Source organism: Sceloporus occidentalis, unplaced genomic scaffold (assembly GCF_023333645.1).
Source record: "Sceloporus occidentalis isolate IW3139 unplaced genomic scaffold, rSceOcc1.0.p SCAF_1, whole genome shotgun sequence".
Taxonomy (NCBI): Eukaryota; Metazoa; Chordata; class Lepidosauria; order Squamata; family Phrynosomatidae; genus Sceloporus; species Sceloporus occidentalis.
This window is the reverse complement of record NW_028316981.1, coordinates 287,008,820-287,030,575: the sequence shown is the minus strand read 5'-3', so window position 1 is coordinate 287,030,575 and position 21,756 is coordinate 287,008,820. Positions and strand designations below refer to the sequence as shown.

Sequence of the window (21,756 nt, the reverse complement as noted above, 5' to 3'; positions counted from 1 at the left end):
TCATGTAAACCATCTTGATTGCCACAACAGAAAGGCGGGGTATAAGAATAAAGTTAGAGGAAGGCAATAACAAACCTCATCTGAACAAATCTTGCCAAGAAAACCCATTGATAGGATTCCCATAAATTGGAGTTGACCACCAAAGGCAGGGGTAGGCAACCTTTTTGAGCCGGGGGCCAGGTTGCTGTCCCTCAGACAACTGGGGGGCCGAAGCCAAAAAAATTGTCTGCAAACTGGGACAGATGTAGGACATTTTTCCAAATGTAGGGTATATTTTTAAAATGGAAGACATGCGAAAAAAGTTGCTGCTTTTTATAAAATGTTAATATAAATGCATGTTTCTTAGGCATGATCAAAATGGAGGACATTTTGACATTATTCCTAGACAGATGGCAGAAATGTACTTCCCTTTCTGGCCACCCCCCCCTCCCCCATTCCAAAACACACATGACAGCACATTTGAGCATTTCACATGGCTTTATTTACCATGGGTTCTTGCAGATTTCATAGAATCATAAAATCATAGAGTCGGAAGAGACGCAAGGGCCATCCAGTCCAACCCCCTGCCATGCAGGAACTCTCAATCAAAGCATCCCTGACAGAGAGGCTTATTGCATAACCAAACCCTTTGAGTTTAATACTTAACATGGGTTCACATGGCTATGCATATTGAACATGTCAAGGTGGTTTAACAAGAAGTGGATTTGCCCTCGGTTAATAAAAATACAGAAAAGGGAAAATAAATGCACACAGATGGGGCCAAGAATCCACTCAACAACAACAACAACAATACACAGGGCAGGAAAATAAGAAGGCACACACAGATGGGGCCAAGAACCCACTCAACAACAACAACACACAGGGCAGGAAAATAAAAAGGCACATAGAGATGGGGCCAAGAACCCACTCAACAACAACAACAACAACAACAACAACAACAACAACAACACAGGGCAGGAAAATAAAAAGGCACACACAGATGGGACCAAGAACCCACTCAACAATACAGGGGAGGAAAATACATGTTGGAAATGGCTACCTACCTCCTCCTCCTTCTTTTCCTTTTCATTTTTGGCCCCAAACAGCACCCGGAAATGGCCCTTTTCCCTCCTGCTCGCCCAGGAGAGGCTTGAGCTCAGTGCTCCTCCTCTTTCTCCTCCTCCTCCTCCTGGGAAGCCTCACCTTCCCATTGAGGCTGGCCAATGGTTGACTGGGGCTGGAAACAGCCCCGCCCCCGGCCTTTTCCTATTGGCCAGCTAGCCTCAAGGGAAGAAGCTGCTCTTTGTGAGCCCTGTGCGTGTGTGCGCACACAAGCTGGGCGCGCGCCAGCTGCCTCCGGCCCAAGGCAAGGAACTCCCCGGGGGCTGTGCGGCCACACAGAGGCGGAGGAAGAGGCAGAAGAGGTGGGTGGATGGATGGATAGTTGGTTGGCTGGCCGGCCGGCCGGCCAGCCAGCCAGCCACATAAGCAACCAAAGGCGCCGCTGCAGTTGTGGCGGTGGTGGCGGCGGCGGCAGGACTGGCCTGGGGCCGGTCCGAAGGCCTCGGTGGGCCTGATCAGGCCCACGGGCCATAGGTTGCCTACCCCTGACCAAGGGCATGTGACAGCAACAAAGTGAAGGCAGAACAGTAACTTATACTCTTGTTAAAATCTTCTGCTTTTTGACCTCCCCCCCCCCCCCAATTATCTTAAAATCAGTACTGTGAGACAGGTAGATTTCATGATGTGTGAACACATTCCAACCTGGAAAGTGATTTCTAGAGGAGTATGAGGAAAGTGCTTTGAGAATTGGCCACTTTTAAATATTAATTTATTTTGCTTTAACAAATATTTACATGCCACCATCTAGCAGCTGTCTCATAAAATGATGTAACAAATAATGTATATCCAATAAAACTGTATGGGGAAAAATCACAAAAAAGACAGATATTGGATTTGGGGTCAGGCATGCATCTCTGGGGAAAGTGTTCCACAAACTGGGCACAACAACCCCTTTCTAATTACATGCTGTAGAATGGGAAATCTCAGAAAAGAGACTATAGAGAAAATTGCAAATTCATGTAGGAGGAGATGGATTTTTAGAAAGTTGTTCAGCTTGTGGCATATGGCACAGTGTGGCCAAAGTCAGACTAGGCAAAAGGATGTATTATTATTATTATTATCAACCTTTATTTATAAAGTGCTGTAAAATTACACAGTGCTGTACATACAATCTTTTTAATTGGACAGTTCCCTGCCCTCAGGCTTACAGTCTAAAAAGACACGACACAAAGGGAGTGGTGGTGGGGAAGGGGCCTTTCTAGTAGGATAATACATATAAAATACATAGCAATACAGGAAATGATTCAATAAAACAGACAACAAAAGAACATCAAATAGCAAGTGACAATTATGCAATGCCTGGGAACGCTGCCCTGAACAGGATGGTCTTCAACTCCGTTTTGAAGCTGGTTAAAGAAGTGATGGCTCTTGCTCGCAGGGGAAGAAGGTTCCAGGAGTGAGGGGCAGTGAGTGAAAAGGGGCGAATCCGAGATGGGGCAGAGGAAATCCTGGGCTGGGACAGCAGACCTTGACTACCAGAACGGAGGGCCCGAGTGGGAAGGTGAGGAGAAATAAGGTCTGATAAGTAAGGAGGGGCCAGCCCATGGAGGGCTTTAAACGTCGACAGCAGGAGCTTATACTGAATGCGGAAAGGGAGGGGGAGCCAGTGAAGGGATGCCAACACAGGAGAGATATGGTCACAGCGGTGGGCGGATGTGATAGTACGTGCAGCTGAATGCTGGACCGAGATTAAAGGACGGAGGTGAGAAAGAGGAAGCCCAGCTGGGAGGACGTTACAGTAATCAAGTCGTGAGACCACTAGGGCATGGACCAGGATCTTGGCAGTAGAGGCAGAGAGATATGGTCGGATTTTGGCAATATTGTATAAAAAGAATCTGCAAGCCTTGGCTGTGGTCTGGATCTGAGGGATACACGACAGAGAAGAATCAAAGATAAAACCAAGACTGCGGGGTTGCTGGACTGGTTGAATGGAAATGTTGTCCACAGAGACAGAAAAGGAGTGTTGAAGGGTGGACTTAGGAGGAAGGACAAGAAGCTCTGATGTTTATCACACTATACTCTTAAAGTGCTACTATTCCACTTTGACTCCTCTAGCTGCCTCCTGTTGCATTCTGGTATTAGCAGTTTTAAGGAGGGGTATTTAGAATTCTCAGGCAGAGAACTTCTCTGCCTGAGAATTCTAAATACCCCTCCTTAAAACTGCCAATCGCAGAATGCAACAGGAGGCAGCTAGAGGAGTCAAAGTGGAATAGTAGCACTTTAAGAGTATAGTGTGATAAACATCTCTGTCTTGGACATGTTGAGCTTCAAACGCTGATGGCGCATCCACTGCGAGACAGCTGTGAGGCAAGGCGAGACTTGCTGTTCAAGCCTTGGAGAAAGGTCAGGGGTGGAAAGATACAACTGGATATCATCGGCATACAGATGGTAGGAAAAACCAAAAGAGCTGATGAGCTTACCTAAGGACAGTGTGTAGAGAGAAAACAGAAGGGGACCCAGAACAGAGCCCTGGGGAACTCCAACAGATAAGGGAACAGGAGATGAAGTCTGACCTCCTGCAACTACTGCAAAAGATCTGTCTGACAAATAAGATCTAAACCAGTCAAGAACAGAGTCTGAGAACCCAAGGTTAGAAAGTATATCAACTAGAAGACAGTGATCAACGGTGTCAAAGGCTGCAGACAAATCGAGAAGGATGAGAACAGAGTAAAGGCCATTAGCCTTGGCCTGTAAAATGTCACTCGAGATCTTAGTGAGAGCTGTCTCTGTAGAATGCCGTGGGCGGAAACCAGACTGAAAGGGATCGAGGATGGAGTTGGCTTCAAGAAACTCAAGACAGCGAGAATAAACAACCCGTTCCAAAACCTTAGAAAGAAAGGGGAGAAGAGAAATCGGACGATAGCTAGACAAAGAGGAGAGGTCAAGAGAAGGTTTTTTCAGAATTGGGGAAATGAGAGCATGTTCGAAGTCCGACGGGAAGGAGCCTGTAGAGAGAGAGAGATTGAAGATATGGAGAAGAGAGGGCAGAAAAGAGGGAGCTATGGAAATTAGAAGATGAGTAGGAATTGGATCAAGAGAACAGGTTGCAGGTTTGGAAGAGTTCAGAAGTGTAGATAGTTCATCCAAAGAAGCAGGAGGAAAGACAGAAAATTTGTTAGGCGAAGGCGATAGAAGATTAAGAGCAGAAGAAGAATCAGGAGGGACTATCTTAGAGCGAATAGTGGTAATCTTTGAGACAAAATAATTAGCAAAGTCATTAGGAGAGAATGATGAAGAGACAGGAGGAGAGGGAGGTTTAAGCAACGAGTTGAAGATGGAGAACAAACACTGCGGGCGCCTCTCATTGGTGGAGATCAATAATTTGTAATAAGTTTGTTTAGCCATAGACAGGGCACGTGAGAAGGAAGAAAGAACAAATTTGTAATGAATAAAATCAGCCCACTGTTTGGACTTTCTCCAAAGACGTTTTTGACTTGAGTTTGTTCTATTTATTTGATTTGATCTTTAAGTATTTATCTTCTGTTGTGAGTAAATATTGTAGAAATCAGCATTCCTGCGCAAGTTAAGTCCAAAAGGTATAGAGAAGCTGTCATGTTGCAAGTGTGCTTCTTGTGTTGTTGTTGGCCTTCAAATCATTTTCCAGTTATGATGACCATAAGACAGACTTATCACAGGGTTTTCTGGGAGTGTGTGACTCACAGAAGATCACCCAATGAGTTTCCTTGGCCAAGCAGAGACTCTGGTCTCCAGAGTCATAGTCCAATGCTCAAACCACTACACCATGCTGACTATCATGTGTGTCTGGTTTATTTAAAGTGGCCCATTTTGAAACACTACCAAAGATGATGTGGATAATGCGAGAACTTTTTTATTGCCATATTTTTAATTTAAATGTGTTCCTTCTTTGGATAGCTTTCTTTTTTTATCCAATGCGTTTGTTTCAGTGACACGGCTTTCTACTTTTTGCCTGTGCCTTTATTTTGGGACTAAAGTTTAAATATTCAGGCAGCAACTCCCTGAGGTCTATGAACAGAGTGTGATTTTTTTTTCTCCTTCTGCAGCCCTTATACTGTAATTTGCTTCCTACATGTCTCACTTGAAATTTCGTCACTCTGTACTTTGTGTATCAGACAGCTCAGTTCTCCGTTCTCACTAGACTTCTACGGGCTTTTTTCAGCGTTGCAAGATGCTGTCATATTTTGGCCACATCATGATAAAGCATGAATCACTAGAGAAGACGATAATACTAGGAAAAGTAGAAGGCAGCAGAAAGAGAAAAGACATCCATATGCCAGATGGATTGATTCAATCAGAGAGGCCACAGGCCTGAGCAAAGCAGTGGAGGACAGGGGGTCTTGGGGTTGGCTCATCCATAGGGTTGTCGTAAGTCATCAAGGGCAGTTAATAGCAACAACAATCTAATCACTAGAACTGAAGCAAGTAAGGCCTTTAATTTTAATCGCATATACATTTTTATACATCTTTGATGCACATACGCTTTGAATCTGAATCTTTTGAAGATATAACTCTAAATTTGAAATTGATCTTTAGTTCCATATAAGTGAAGTTACTTTTACAGCTTTTCTTTATCTGAGACAGAATACATTTCAGTCTCTGCTGATTGTTCCAATCTGCATTTAAATAACTCTTCTTTTGTTGTAACAAAAATATATTAGTTTTACAGTCACATGGCAGGAAGCTACTTGCTTCTGCTATTTTAGAGAAGAAATGAAGACTGTAAAATCTTTATTACTGTACTACATAATTAATTAATTCTTCTCCAAAAGTGACAGAAAGGGTTTTTTTTTTTTAATCTACTGAAAAACTAACCCTTGATACTGTAATACACAGATGGCCATGCTTGATTCTTCAGTTGTTTGATGTCCTTTGTGCAAAAGAGTTTCACACCATAATATATTTGGTACTATAGTTAGTCTCATGGAAATGCATCTACAGTTTGTTTTAGATTTGAATGGATGAAAGTTTAGGATAGTTTTTAAAAATTGTACATCCTGCTCATCTTAATAGTTCAGTAATATTCCCTTTATACAGTGAAAATGCTGTGCACTTGCTGCTAAAACACGCCCTTGGAAAAAATTGGAGTAATACCTTTGAGGTATGCACAAGAATATTTGTGTCTGTGTGTAAGACTCCATCCATGTGTTTGTGATTTTCTCTGGGTTATTAGCTTTGGGAGTCAATCTGAAGGGAAGCAAATCAGCTAAAAAAATGGATATTTAATTATTTAGGATTCAAACTCCAAAAGAGTGCCTTCCCAGTATCAATTGGGATGCATTACAATCATTCCGGGAAGCTCTCCTTTTGTGTTCTCGCCTGTGGGACTAGTCCATTGTGGAGTAATTTGAGATGGTTGTTCCTGATGAAGCGTGATTAGCTTCCATCCTGTGAAATGGCAATTAAAATATACAGGTTGAGTAGAAACATTATTTGAAATTCCAAAATCCAGAATACTGCAAAATCCAAAACTTTTTGAGCTGTGTACCTCTACTGCATGTACAAGACTGGAGAGGGATGTGGCTGGAGGGAGACATAAGGATCTGTGAAATGATGGGAGACATGGCTTCCTTCAGAGCACTATGCTTGGATTCTCATCAATTCACAGATCCTCAGTCTCTCTCTAGCCTCATTATGTCTCCTTATGTATATGCAAATACAGGAATCGAAAATCCAAAATACTGTTCTGGTCCCAAGCATTTCAGATAAGAGATAAGCAAATTGTATGATTTTTTTGCCTAGGCTTTTGGAATTGCTTAGGACTTCTCTGTGCCAAGACTGTGCACTGAGAGATGCATACCGGTCAACTTAATACAGTTGTGCTTCCACAGTATTCATATTCAGGAGCCATTTGAGTGACAGCTCTTTTATAGTTCTTGAGCCTTGTTTACACATGATAAACATGAACACATGATGAATGTAGATTCTATGCATGCATTTCTTTACCTTAGTCAGGATAAAGAAGCATTCATTAGGGTCATGAGGCAGGCAAAAAGAGGAGGGACGTTCTTTCCTGTCTTTAAATTTTTTGATCCTTGTATAATATTTAAAATAAAGAGCATGCTATATTAATGTAAAATTTAAAAACAACACAAACAAATAGTGGGAAAAAGCAAAAGAGATAGGACAGACACAGAACAATGATATCCTGAGCCTATTGTATAGGCAAAGGGTGATGCATTATTTTGTCTGTACTGCTAAATAATTTAATACTTTTTACCAGCCACTAAACACTTACTAAAACTTTAAAATCATGTGCCATTCTCTTGGCAGACCTTAAAAACAATGGAATTTCAGAGTTGTGAAGTAGCAATAATAATGCCAGTTCTGTCCTCTTGCCACTGGGCTAGGTATCTAGGTACATATAAATAAAATTTATATATTAATGGTGAGGGCAGGGTTCAAGGCTGATTTATGGGCATCCCATTTGGAGTACTTATGGGAGTCATTAATCTCAAAGCTACAAAGCATCATTGATGATAATGGATGCTGACAATAATGATTGCTGTTGTGGCTCATTATTGGCATGTATAACTTAGTTTAGCTGATGTAGACTACAGAGAGGGCAACTTCCATCATGATTATGTTAGTAGTACAGATAAACAGTGTGGAATATAAATTGATATTATAATGGGGAAAGAAGTAACTGGATTTTGGGGGGAAATAATTTGGCTGCATGCAACTATTTAATTGTAAATTAAGTATGATGCCCAGGTCTGTTAATGGTTGGCGAGAACTTTCTGTTTTCAGTGTGGGGAGAAAGCTATTGGTTTGTTAATGGATTTAGTTAATGACTTATAAATTAATCTTGGACATGCTTTCTGTAGGTTTGGATTTTAAATTGGATGGGTTGTGATTATTTTTTAAAGATTCACAGTTCTAGCTTTCTATAAATTGTCATAAATCCATAGCATTCAAAGTCAGTCCTTACTACAGCCAGCTTTTTTCCACACATTTCTTTCTAATTTTGCAATCTTAAAAATAACCCTCAAACAAAAGACTTTTTGGAAAATAACACATTCCACTGCAGTACTTTCCCACTCTTATTTGAGAAAATGAAATTGCATTTATCTTCAAGTGCTGCTCATGTTGAAGGCTAATCAGAAAGTCCCTGTGACTACAGACCTATTACAAACATGTATGTATAGGCTTTGGTACATTAGTAACTCAAGGACCTTATTTTTAAATGTAATTCCCCCCCCCCCCAAAAAAAAAAACTATTATCTTTTTGTTAAATAGTAGGATAACGTGCTGCTTAATGTGTTGTTGGAGAATATTAAAATATGTTGGTTCAAATGTTATGCATACCACTGTGTTAATTGGCAGTCACATTTATGATTTTTGCTTATTTTTTTATTGTAGGCGTGACATGGAGAATAAAGAAACCCTTAGGGGGTTGCAGAAAATGGATGACCGCCCAGAAGAGCGCATGATCAGGGAGAAACTCAAAGCAACATGTATGCCTGCCTGGAAGCATGAATGGCTGGAAAGGAGGAGTAGGAGAGGCCCTGTGGTAAGTAACACCCAGGGGAAAATGCTGAAATTAAGCTTTTCCAAAGAAGAGTTGCTCAAAGGACAGATATTGCTTTCTAATATTACATGACCATATACTTAATGTGTGTGGTCTCAGTGCTTTATAGTTTCTCTTCCTTTATTTCTGTAAGATGGTGAGTGTGAAGCTTCACATTCTAAATGATGTACGGATTTACCAGAATGGAATTAAAACCCATTTTAAATTGTATTGTTAAGAATACTACAATACTGCCCTCTATTGGTAGCATTTTAAATTCAGGTTATCTTGGAATAAAGAACCACATTTATATTCATAGCTAAAAGGAAGTAATAAAGGGTCAAATGCTACTGCATTTGATGTTAGACAACAATATTAGACAACAAAAATTGATATTTAGAGTACTGTGCAATGAGAAAAGCAAAGATATAGTCCTGTCTGCAAGTTTTAGAATAGAGACACAAGACAGAAAGAGAGTCAGGTAGAAATTAGCATGGAAGAGGGGATAACCATATCTTTCCACAAAAATACATTTTGATAAATATAAGATTCTTTCCAGTGGGAATCCAAGACATAATGGCTTACTAAGAACTTACTATCATTTTTTTTTCTTTTAAAAAGATCTTTAGGTAACTGTAAATCACTTCATATCTTTCTTGATAAGGTGGTAAAGCCAATACCAATAAAAGGAGATGGCTGTGAAGCAAACAAACCAGCAGCAGAACCTCCTCTTGAAGGACATACAAATGCTACTTCACCTACTCAGAAGGGGAGACGGAGCCCTTCTCCTAGTAGTACCTCTTCATCTTCTTCTAGGACTGTTAAATCTGAATCACCTGGTGTAAGAAGGAAGAGGGTGTCTCCTGTCCCTGTAAGTTAAAAGCTGTTATATAGCTTTTGTTGTATGCTATGATCATGAAAGTTAAAAGTATGTCTTCCACCTCAATAGCTTATCCATGCAATCTGATGAGAGGTCCAACCTTCAAGGCTCAAATCATGGCAAAATATTGAAGGAGCTGTTGCTGTTTTAGCAATCCTGGTGATGACTTGTTGTGTGCTTTTTGAAAACCATTTTTTCCCATCAAGTCTTTGACATGCTGGATATTTGAGCTGGAGACTATATTTACATGCTATCTTGTGCTGCTTTTTGTTGTGTTCACTGTTGTTGTTTTTATGTAAGCCGACCTAAGTGGCTTCAAATGTGAAGTGGAAGGTATATAAATGTTGTAGAAATAGAAGTAAAATGACAGAATGTTTAAATGATGGAGGAGGAGGAGGAACAGGAGCAGTAGTTGTTAATATGTTGTTGAGGAAGTATTCTGATAAAAACGAGCACAGAAAATTCTTTACTGAAAAAGGTGGCAGCATTTCTGTACTGTGGGAATACAGTGTAGAAGTGCTAATTCATGAGGATATGTTTCTTTTCAGTGATTAAGAAAATGAACAATGTAAATAAGCTGTGTGAAGAGGAGGTGGAGAGGAAGTTGGGAAACTGTCAGAATTCTTGGAAATAAATAGAAATAAATTGGTTTAAGTTTCAGAGTGGACGAATAACACCACCACGAAGAGCGCCTTCACCAGATGGTTTCTCACCTTATAGTCCAGAAGAAACAAGTCGGCGAGTCAACAAAGTCATGAGAGCCAGATTGTACCTCTTACAACAGATAGGACCCAATTCTTTCTTGATTGGAGGAGACAGCCCAGATAATAAATATAGGGTATTCATTGGTCCTCAGGTATGCATACAGTGCACCCAGTTTTATTTTTAATTATGAATTGAACTAATTTCAGTGGATTAAATTACTAGATAATCATATTTAAGAATCTAGTCACTAAAGTTTTATGATATGAAATGTTTTATTTCTTGGAAAGTACTGAAATAGTATGGCTTTCTATGATTTGTCTGGCATATTTTATTTAATTCCAATCGGCATGAGTATTGGCATTGGCAATCAGTCAGTTAATTATAAATTGCCCAATTAGCTTCCTGTTGGTTGCATACAAGTATGGGTATTATTTCCTCTTCCCCAAGTCATCATCCATCAATTGAATAGTAGTTATTAGAAATAAATCATTATTAATCACAGAATTATACTTCTAAAACAGAAACAGAGGCATAACCCTAACCCCATGTTCTTGAGAGGAGTATGCAAAAACAGCCATGAAAAACCTTTAAATATCTTTCTGTTCATAGACCTGCAGCTGTGGACGTGGAACATTTTGCATTCATCTGCTGTTTGTAATGCTTCGAGTGTTTCAACTTGAATCTTCAGATCCAATGCTCTGGCGAAAGACCTTGAAGAACTTTGAGGTAGTGCCATCCTGCCTTTTTTATGTGATAGGCATTCATGGTTGTGAAATTCATTGTTCAAAAGTTCAAATGTGCAGCATTTTAAAGTTTTACTGATTGCAACTTAGTGCTTTGATTTTTTTAAAATCTCTTATTTTAAACCACTCTTGTTTTTAAACAACTGCATTTTCTTTTTTAAATTCATGTTTCTTTAAAAAAAAAGAATCCCTGCTCTGTCATGGACACTGCCTGAACAAGTCACACACTCTCAGCCTCAGCAGGAGACAAAGGCAAACTTCCCTCTGAATAAATCTTGCAAAGAAAATCCTGTAATAGGGTAACTTTAGTGTTGTCATGAGTTGGAAATAACTTGAAGGCACACTGCAGCAACAATGTTAATACCAAAAAAACTGCTACTACAAATCAACAGCAACTAGATTATATAGTGTAATGAATAATTCTCCATCAGTACTCCTTAATGCAAGTAGCAGAAAGTTAGGACATTCTTAGTGGGTTTGATCACTAATAATGGGTAAAGATTGGGAAAAGAAAACAGGGTGTTGTGTGCCTTCCAAAAGTTCCTCCCTTGTTACCTTAACTGTTATAGCAGTGAAGGTTAATTGTGGTGAGAGATAATCATATGCCTCAATTCTTAAACTGTTTAGTCTTAGACATAACAGTATATATAGTGGTATATGTCTTTAACATGACAAGGAGTGGGGCAGAAAGTGACGTCATAATCTCTTAATTAAAACATGGTTCTAAATCCAGTTGTTACTCCCAAATAAAATAGACCCATTAAATAAGTTGGGTTTACTTAGGTGTTAATTCACAATTCAACAATTGATTCAGTGGGTCTAATCTAATTGTGACTAATACACAGGAGTCCACTTACAGTTTTTTTGTTACCCATGCACTACTTTAAGGGTGGACACATGAAAATAATGTGTCAGGAACACAGTTTAGGAAAACATCACATTAGCATACTTGTGTTATTCTTTCTCCTGCTTTCGCTCTCTCTCAGCAGTATAGATAAGTGGAGAAACATCATTGGTTAATGTGAGATTGTACCTGTTTTGCCACAAAGTTGTTTTCCATAATGATCTGGCCAGAACTCAAAATGAATGTCCACATGTTAGACGTTTTACCCTTTGAATGTGAAGTGTATAAATAAAAAGTAACCTTTAAAATTTATCCATCCTTTACAGTTACTCATGGTTACAAATCTTTTGTACTGTTATTTTATTTATATAAATAAATACTGATATTATTTTTGTATAATTACATTATATATGCTGGTTGCAATTAAATTTTCATTTCAAATAATCAACTTTGAAGAATGCATAGCATAATAGCTACTGTTAATATTTTCTTTCAATGTTAGGTTGAGAGTTTGTTCCAGAAATATCACAGTAGGCGTAGCTCAAGAATCAAAGCCCCATCTCGTAACACCATCCAGAAGTTTGTTTCACGCATTTCAAATTCTCATACATTGTCATCATCTAGTACTTCTACATCTAGTTCAGAAAACAGGTTAGTAATTCTTGTAAAGAAAATAAATACAGTCATCTCTCCATATTTGCGGCTTTGATATTTGCGGCTTTGATCATTCACGGATTTGATTAATATGTTCTCTCTAGGAATATCTAGGTCCTCCAGCGCAACTCTATGGTCAACTTTAACTAAAAGTTAAAGAGAGAATGCTCTACTAGGCCTTTGTAGCTCCTCCAGGGCAGTTCTGTGGTCAGTGTCTGTCGGACATCAACCACAGAGTTGCACTGGAGGACCCAGAGATACCTAGAGAGATGTCCTCTCAGTAAAAACATGGTGTTTTTGTTATTTGCGGTTTTTCCATATTCATGGGGGTCTTGTTCCCCTAACCCTAACGAATATGGAGGGACAACTGTAGTATTATTCTAAATCTCCCACCCCTTTAAAGATAAGATTTGGTTTCATTTTTCTGTTTTATGCAAGTTTCAGAGAAGTTGACATGTTACATGTTTATAACTATCTGACCTAAATTACAAACGTTTTTGTGGTTGTTTTTACTTTGATTACATTAAGTAAAATTTTTGTTTTATTCATTTCTGGATAGATCATGTGTCAAAGCAACATATCTCTAGTTTATTGTCTGCCTGTTCTTTTCCGTAAACAACCAAATATACATACATCAGGTGGTCTATGAATGCAAGAAACACTCTTGAAATCTAGTGGATCTTATAATAATAATAATAATAATAATAATAATAATATGACTTATTTGTATACCGCTTTTCCTACGATCAAAGCGGTTTACAGCATACATATGCATATACAAAACAAAGCAAGTAACAAAAAAAACCACTCTGCTTCTCCCCCCTCAAGATGGAGGTCGGGGGGAGGGCTCTTCCACTTGGCAGGCAGAGGCCTGTTGTTTCTTGCCTGCTTCTCTACCCTCAAGATGGAGGTCGGGGGGGAGGGCTCTTTATGTGAAGGGAATGATAATAGATTTTAAAGTATATTTTATTTTAAACTATTTACATGTTATGTAATATCATAATAATGAACTATGTGAAGAATTGTCTACTTGTGAGCTGCATCTGACTTATAGGGGAATTTTCATGGCTCAAGCAGCATAACCAAATTTTAGACAAGGTATAGCCTAGGACAGTCATGGATAGACAAAGTGCAACTCATGTTCACATGTGGCCCCAAAGTGCATTTTTGCAGCCTCTCTCAGAGTTCTCATATTATTGTGCATGGGGGGGGGGGGATATTTACCCACATATGGCTGTTAATCATCTTGCTATGCTTTCAGGCATTTTGGAGTGGATTCCCTTGCCTTTTGAGTTTTCCACTCCTTTGAGTGGACTCATAAGTAAAAATTTTAAAATGTTTTAAAGTTGTGAAAGATAAACACTTGGACACTTCCTCACTGTAGCCCAGTTTAAACCCACCCCTGCTATGCTTCCTTCTCCATTTCTGTGGGGAAGGAATGGAAAGTGAGAATGTGGACAAATAGAAGCAGAAATGCCTTTCCATTCATGCTAGGCATCTTTGGATTACAGTCAATTCCACTCTTATCTATTTTGGTTCACGTATGCTACAGGAATAATATATATGTGTAATATTATGCCTCAGTGCATGTATGGTATTCCTGTGAAGCTATTACTCTTGGCATTCGTTTTCATTTGCTACCTAATGAGTTGTGAGGCTGTATTTTTTTCTATGCAGAAATACAATTCTGGCACTAGTGCAGTTTTCTAGAGATGCTGAGAATGTAGAACTTGGCTTTGCCTAACTACTTGCTACTTGCAAAGGGAGAGACAGTGCTTCCTGTAAGTGCTCTTGAAGACCACTGACTTTCTTTCATTTCTTTGGATGTGAAGTGCTCCTGCTTTAATGGATTTACTCTTTTATTTTGAAAACCACTTTGGTAGATTTTATGGCAACAGCGTGCTATAGAGATAATAATAATAATAATAAGTAATGAATAAAAAAATCTGAGGAAAATTTTCAGTTGAGTGTTGGGACCACAGGATATAGTTACGTGGCAGCTGCTATTTTCTTCTCATCTTCATTGTACATAAAACTTAACAAGAGTACCATAAGCAAAAGACAGGTCCCTAGTTCCAAGACATTTAAGGTGAAATTTAATACCACTTGAACAGACTTCAATTCCCACGTTAGGTATTTCCACCAGTCTCCTTCTCCCATGCCCCCTCAAATTCTTCTCCATCACTCCATAGGGTGGGTGGCTGGCTGGCTGCTGGAGGACGGAGAATAATAGTATCATTTTGATATATTCACTTTATATGATGGCTGAATTTTAAAGTGTGTATATGAAGTCAAACTCCCTCTGAAGAAACTTGCCAAGAAAAACCCTATGATAGGTTCACCTTAGGGTAACCAGTAAAAATGATTTAGAAGCACACAACAACAGATATTTACATAAATACCTCCTGAACAGTGATTTGGAGAACAAAGATTTGTAGCAATATTTGTTCATTTGTTTAGTGCTATCACTTTACATAGAGCTTTGCAAGAAAAGAAACAAGAATAAGTTTCCTGCCCTCTGGCTTACAGTCCTAAAGGCACAACAAACAAGGAAAGGGAATGGCAGTGAGGAGGGGATTAAGTCCAGCAGAAACTGCTTCTTCTTCTCTCCCTCTGAGGCCAACGTAATGGCATTTGGGATGGAAAGAGGGCCTTTCATGTGCATCTATGCCTCCGCGTGATGGCATTGTGTTTGCCTCTTCTTCTCATATCACACTTCTTAATTTTGCGTTATCATTTCTTACTTAATGTCTAGCTTTGGAGTATTTTCTAATTGTGACCTGTAGATACAGAGATTTAGTGTACATCAGATGAAATTCAGTTGTTGTATTATAGAAAAGAAGAAACACTAAACAGATGTATAGCTCTGTTAATCTTTTTGCTCATTTAAAATACTGAATTTGATCAACTGGGTATGTAGGATCTTATTCTGTAGTAGGATGGGATCTGACTCATTGGTGGGCTTCAGTGTCTGTATTATAATTAAATTGTGAGTTTCTCTGACATCTTCATTTGCAAAGACTAAGAAAAACAGAATCCAGTGCCTAAATGGCAAATCAGCCATTGATTGATATTAATGTGGTAACAGTTCATAACATTAGCGTGGGATAACTTCTTCCCATGCCAGTCCATTAAGTTTTAGAAAGGAAGAACCATATAATTTGCCTTGCTAATGTGTCTGTTCCATCTAGATATTAATAGAACACTGTGAGGAGAAACAAGAGGAATACCACTTAGACACTATTGCAGTCACATACACGTTTATGGTTAATATATGCATTTGATTGAAAACAAAACAAAAACAACCCAGAGCTTTTAATCTCTACCACTCCTTCACGGTTTCTTGCAGTAAACTTCTCTCCTTATGAGGCTTGCTTCATACTATACTATGCAATCCCGTAGTGGGATTTATTTCCCATAGCCAATACACTGTAGCAATACACTGATATAGCCAATACACTATCAATACACTGAAAATTATGAATGTGGAAATGAGTGTCATATTAGATTCTATTGTGGGAAGAAAATAATAATAATAATAATAATAATAATAATAATAATAATAATAATAGGTTTTATTTATATACCGCCCGATCACTGGGAATCCGAGCGGTTTACAATAGAGGGGATAACAGACAGTTCCCTGCCCACAGGCTTACAATCTAAAAGACACGACACAAAAGGAGAAGGGAGTGGTGAGGGGGGGAGGGAATCAGGTCCAGCATTCTTCTCTCCCTCTGAGGCCTGGACCAAGGCAGATGGACCGGAGGGAGGGATGCATCAGTGATTTTCTTAAGATGTGTTTGAAAGCAGAAATGTAAATGTATCTGTTTGGATATATGAAAATACTCAAATTGCTTCTGCACAGCGCTAGTTTCAGTGTTATAGCTTTTCTATATCACTGCTGTAACACATAACTGCAGCTTCTGGTGTTCCATACCAGTACTGCACTAGTACTAAAGTCTACTGGTATGGATGGATCATCTGATGGACCCCATAGTCCAAATGCTGAACATTATAGTGTTATGTTCAAAGATGGAGGCTGTTTCTAGCTGAAATCTATGGAAAATAAAATACATTAAGTTCAGTATAATTACCAGGTAGTGTTCTGTTATTCATGGCGTGATAAAATGTACTGATTAAATATATTGGATGGGCAATGTTTTGGCTTGGTAAAGGGATAAAAATGTAAAGGAATCCTGGTGGTGCAGTGTTTAAATGCCAGTACTGCAGCCACAAGGTTGTGAGTTCGACCCCAGGCAGGGCTCCAAGATCCACTCAGCCTTCCATCCTTTCATAGGTTGGTAAAATGAGTACCCAGCTTGTTGGGGGAAATTGGCTTACAGATTGTAAACTGCTTAGGGGGTGCTAGTTCACTGATAAGTGGTATAGAAATGTACTTGCTATTACTATAATTAATTAAGAAGTATTACTTTTAAAATATTTTTTTCTGAATAGTATCAAGGATGAGGAAGAACAGATGTGTCCCATTTGTTTGCTGGGCATGTTGGATGAAGAGAGCTTGACTGTGTGTGAAGATGGCTGCAGAAATAAACTTCACCACCACTGCATGTCAATATGTACGTCTGAGATTATACTAAACATGCTCTTGCAGTTGCAAAATAAAGGAGTAATGCCCTCTAAGACACTGGCAAAATAATAAGCCATAAGTCTAAAGGAAATAGTTGCAAAGGCTAATATTTATAAAATGTACCTTTAATTGAACATGTTTGCCAAGTCCATAGATAATATTACGATTCAGGTAATTTTATGATACCTGCCCAGAAATCTTGGTGTTGTATAATATATAATGTGTAGTATGAAAGCCTTTTTTGATATTTCCCTGACCATGAAATATAAAGTATATATGTGCTGGTCATGAAAATATATTGTACCGTATATACTCAACTATAAGTCGACCTCATGTATAAATCAAGGGCAGGTTTGGGGGCCAAAATTATGAATTTTGTTATGACCCATGGATAAGTCGAGGGTAAAACTTAGTGGCATGCAACAAAAGATGTAAAGGATGATGCAGAGGGAAATGATGCCAAAGAACTTCCAGCAGACATTAACTGTTTGTGCTAATCCTAAAGACTGGATAGATGAGAGAGTAGAGAGGACCCACACTTCTTTTTGGTGCTCCCAGGATGGACTAAGCTCTCGCCTTTTACCACTCACTTTAGAAAAAGGGGATGGTTTTTATAAGAGTTAAAGTATAGTACTTACATCAACCTGTGGATAAGTCAACCCAGTGGTTTTTTTTGGGGGGGTCAATTTTTGACAAAAATTTCTAGACTTATACATGAGTATATACAGTATTATTTAAGTCAACAGATGACAGAGCTGGTATACTATGCATGAAGTGTGCAATACAATCCATCTTTTATAGAAGACAATGACAGTGCTAGTGCTTCAAGTTACATCAAAATAAAATGTATAATTTTCTGTATGTGTTCCTAATTTACCATGATCTTATAAGTTAAATAAGATCACAGTGGCTCAGCAGTTAAGACGCCAACTCTGTGATGATTGCAAGATCAGCAGGTCGGCAGTTTGTGGCCCAAGTGCAGTGTGACAGAGTGAACTTCTGTCACTAGTCCTGGCTTCTGCCAACCTAGCAGTTCAAAAGCATGTAAAAGTGCAAGTAGATAAATACAGCGCGCCCTTGACTTATGCGGGGAATCTGTCCCGGACCCCCCCCCCCCCCGGGCGTAAGCTGAATTCCACGCATGCTCAAGCCCCATTCGCATGAATTGGACTCGTGCATGCGGCGGCGCACACACGCCACCCCATGCATTCCCACATGGCTTTCCGCATATAGTCAAAGCCGCATATAGCGCACCCGCGTCATCACTTCAGTGGGAATGTAACAGAGCGTTCTGTGCAGTCATGCTGGCCACATGATCACAAAGCTGTTTTTGACAATGCTGGCTCTTTGGCTTAGTAATGGAGATGAGCACCACCCCTACAGTCAGACATGACTTAGCAACCTTGTCAAAGGGGAAACCTTTGCCTTTACCTTTTTATAAATTCATACTTTCCCTAGAATTGGACTGTTTTATCTTTGCAGCAATTTCTGATTGTGATTAACTTCCCTATCTTGTTATTATTGTATTGCTGGAATTTTAGGGGCAGAGGAATGTAGAAGAAACAGGGAACCTCTTATATGTCCCCTTTGTAGATCTAAATGGAGATCTCATGATTTCTATAGGTAAGAATTTGTTTCATTTCATTTTACTGATACTGTATTTCCATTTGTGGACACACAGTTGAATGTCTTCTTTTTTGTTGCACTTTCTAGTGACTGCTTGTGTACTGGGGACAATGAATAAGTCTGTTTCTGTCCATTTAGCATATTTTCATTCATAGAACATTCCATCCTGTATCCACATCAATTTACTATTTTGGCCTGAATTCTATTGGTAGTAACAAAAAAAGATTAGAGTCATTGAATTAATTTTTGAATGATTAAATCACATTGATACAATGTACTGCTCTGGTTGAGTTAATTAAAATGCACAAAAACATTATTTTTAGTGCATTTTTGCAAGAATATTATCTTATCCTAAAAACTGTATTGTGGAATTCACTGAAGTCCAAAAACTGAGTGATAACTGTCCCAAAGAGTGTATCGGTCTGAAATATTTGAATTGAGTTCAATTGCTTTAAAATATAGACCAAACAATACCTTGGGACATCCCTAATCTATGTTATATTCATGACAAATTTTGTTCCTATATTTGATTACAGTCATGAGTTGCCAAGCCCAGTTGATTCTCCTTCTGTTCTTCGTGCGGTCCAGCAGCAAACACAGCAGCCTACACCTGGCTCACCAAGAAGGAGTCAAGATAGTAATTTTAACCTCACTCATTATGGAGTTCAACAAATCCCATCAGCCTATAAAGATTTAGCTGAGCCATGGATTCAGGTATAATAATAATATAGTTTATTTATATTTCCCTGCCTCAATCCATCTGGGAGATTCACTAAAATACACAGAAAACACATGCCAAAGTGTCCCTAGCTGCTACTTTGTTTGGATTTTTCTTTTACTTCTGTTTTATTCAAACAACAGACATAGACTTGGACTGCTACTAGTTAACTTGTAAGATATCACCTTACCAATAAATAAGGGCATGTGTGTCTATTTTTATTTTGTGCCCACAAGGTAAATGGTTTTGTTGACTGCCATAATTAGGAAGCCCTTAAATTCTATCTGAGATATGGGCAGCATATATCTCTCTTTGAAGCAGTCAGTACAGTTAAGATCTTGTTAAGAATCCTCTGCTGAGGTCCTGATCTGGGTGCCTCTACCTTTGGAAATCAGAATGGCTGTGACAAAGTGGCTTTCCTCCCCCTAGCTAGTGACAGTCAGACTTTGGTAATATCCTTCGCAGCCACTTTTCTCAGATTCCTATATTGCTTGTCCAAACATTTCATCTTTATGTGTCCAAACATTTTGCAGTATTTGAACTGTTTTCTTATTTGCCTCTGTATTCTGGTTACAAATTGTGTTAAACTGTGTCATACTACCTTGAAAGTTATTATGTTGTAAAAGGATGTTTTTATATTTTCATTAAATTGTAGCAGTTCCAAATCACAATCAGTTACAGTTGAACTAGCACCATATATTTCTGTTTGTCGATACTGGACCTTCTGTTCAATTTTGGCAACCTACAGCCTGTCATATGTTTGTGTTACCCTCCCCCCCCCAAAAAAAAATGTTTTGAGTTTTAGTATGTCTGCTCTTGGAATTTTATAGTTGTCTTAATTTGTTGTGCTATGCTTCTTTACATTTTTATTTTTTTAAAAGAAGAGAACAGGTAAGTTCCTTATGTTTTGTCAGAATTGGATGAAATATGCACAGATAATTTTCTCCTTCATGGAGATCAAGCCTGCCAGGATTCAGTTACTAGGAGTTTTATGCAACAATAACTTTTACAGCTTGAGAAGGTTCAAAAGAGGGGGATGCTTATCTTCTAGGACTTTTGTAATCAGTTGTTATGAAAATTACACATAGCACACAGCATAGTTTCAAAGATGCTGCAAGATCACTTTGCATACTGATATTCCAGACCAACTTGGCTATGCTTCTGAATACAGGCTCCCCTACTTAAGAAACAGTATGCAAAGGGATTTTGTAGCACCTTTGAGACTAACTGAAAGAAAGAAGCTGGTAGCATGAGCTTTTGTAGACTTGTGCCAGGTTCTTTCTTTCAGTTAATTTCAAATGTGCTACAATATCCCTTTGCATACTGATTTTTCCGACTAACATGGCTATGTCTTTGAATTCTTCTTAAGAGACAGGCAGCATTTCACAGAACAGATGATAGATTTGGAAAATACAGTAGTACAATCAGGGGGACTTGAACCAATCAGCATTTTTTAAACAAGCATTTGGTGCTACGCTCTTCCAAGTCTCAAAGTCTCAACCAACTCATATATATTCCTTTTCCTTTAAGAGACACTGCTGAATTCTGAATAAGTATACTGAATAGTATACTGAAAATCCTGTATTATTTCATCATCCCTTATCCAATGCATTATGATCGGAGATTCCTGGTAAAACCATTCAATGTGATTAGAAACTGGTGCTGCCAGTCACAACACTCCTAACCCAGTTGTTTCCCTTACATGAAGAGATGGTGGGAATATTTATCCATTTATGAAGACACAGTCCATGTTCTCATCTAATCAAAATTGCTAGAAAATTTTCAAAAGCAATTGTTTTAGATTAATCTTGGTTCAATTTGAACATCTCATAAATTTATCCGCACCCTGGCCATTTGGTTCTAGACCTGTTTGGAGTCTAAAACACACTCTAAACATTTAAAAATAACCTTTTAATCAATTCAAGAATGCAGTGCTCTCTTTTCTAAGTTGTACTATCTCATAGTTCAAATGTGGCATTGTATATTTAATTTCAGGTGTATACTTATAATCAGCTTAAATGTTGTAATATCTGCCTTTTAGGTATTTGGAATGGAATTAGTTGGCTGCTTGTTTTCAAGAAACTGGAATATACGTGAGATGGCCCTTAGACGTCTCTCCCATGATGTTAGTGGTGCTCTGTTACTGGCTAATGGTGAAAGCACTGGAAATTCTGGAAGCAATAGTGGAAATACCACAAGTGCTGGAACTCTAGGAGCAGCTAGTGGGTCATCACAGACCATTATCTCAGGAGAAGTTGTTGTGGAGTCCTGCTGCAGTGTACTTTCCATGGTTTGTGCTGATCCTGTCTACAAAGTGTATGTTGCTGCTTTAGTAAGTAGCTTACTATTTTCTAATGCTGAGTTTCTTAAAGCACCTTTATAGTTTATAGAAGGAAGACACTATTTAA

General features: G+C 38.7%; 1 protein-coding gene across 1 annotated transcript in view; it reads left to right on the top strand.

The window, feature by feature from the left end:
- Positions 1-21,756, top strand: part of LOC149324021 (mitogen-activated protein kinase kinase kinase 1-like) — a 114,416-nt gene that overhangs the window by 70,152 nt on the left and 22,508 nt on the right. The window contains exons 5-13 of the mRNA XM_089485554.1: positions 8,440-8,590; positions 9,252-9,458; positions 10,123-10,323; positions 10,782-10,898; positions 12,262-12,410; positions 16,872-16,993; positions 18,546-18,627; positions 19,167-19,344; positions 21,390-21,680. Of these exons, the coding sequence (XP_089341680.1) occupies positions 8,440-8,590; positions 9,252-9,458; positions 10,123-10,323; positions 10,782-10,898; positions 12,262-12,410; positions 16,872-16,993; positions 18,546-18,627; positions 19,167-19,344; positions 21,390-21,680 (1,498 nt within the window). The remainder of the gene's footprint in view (positions 1-8,439; positions 8,591-9,251; positions 9,459-10,122; positions 10,324-10,781; positions 10,899-12,261; positions 12,411-16,871; positions 16,994-18,545; positions 18,628-19,166; positions 19,345-21,389; positions 21,681-21,756) is intronic.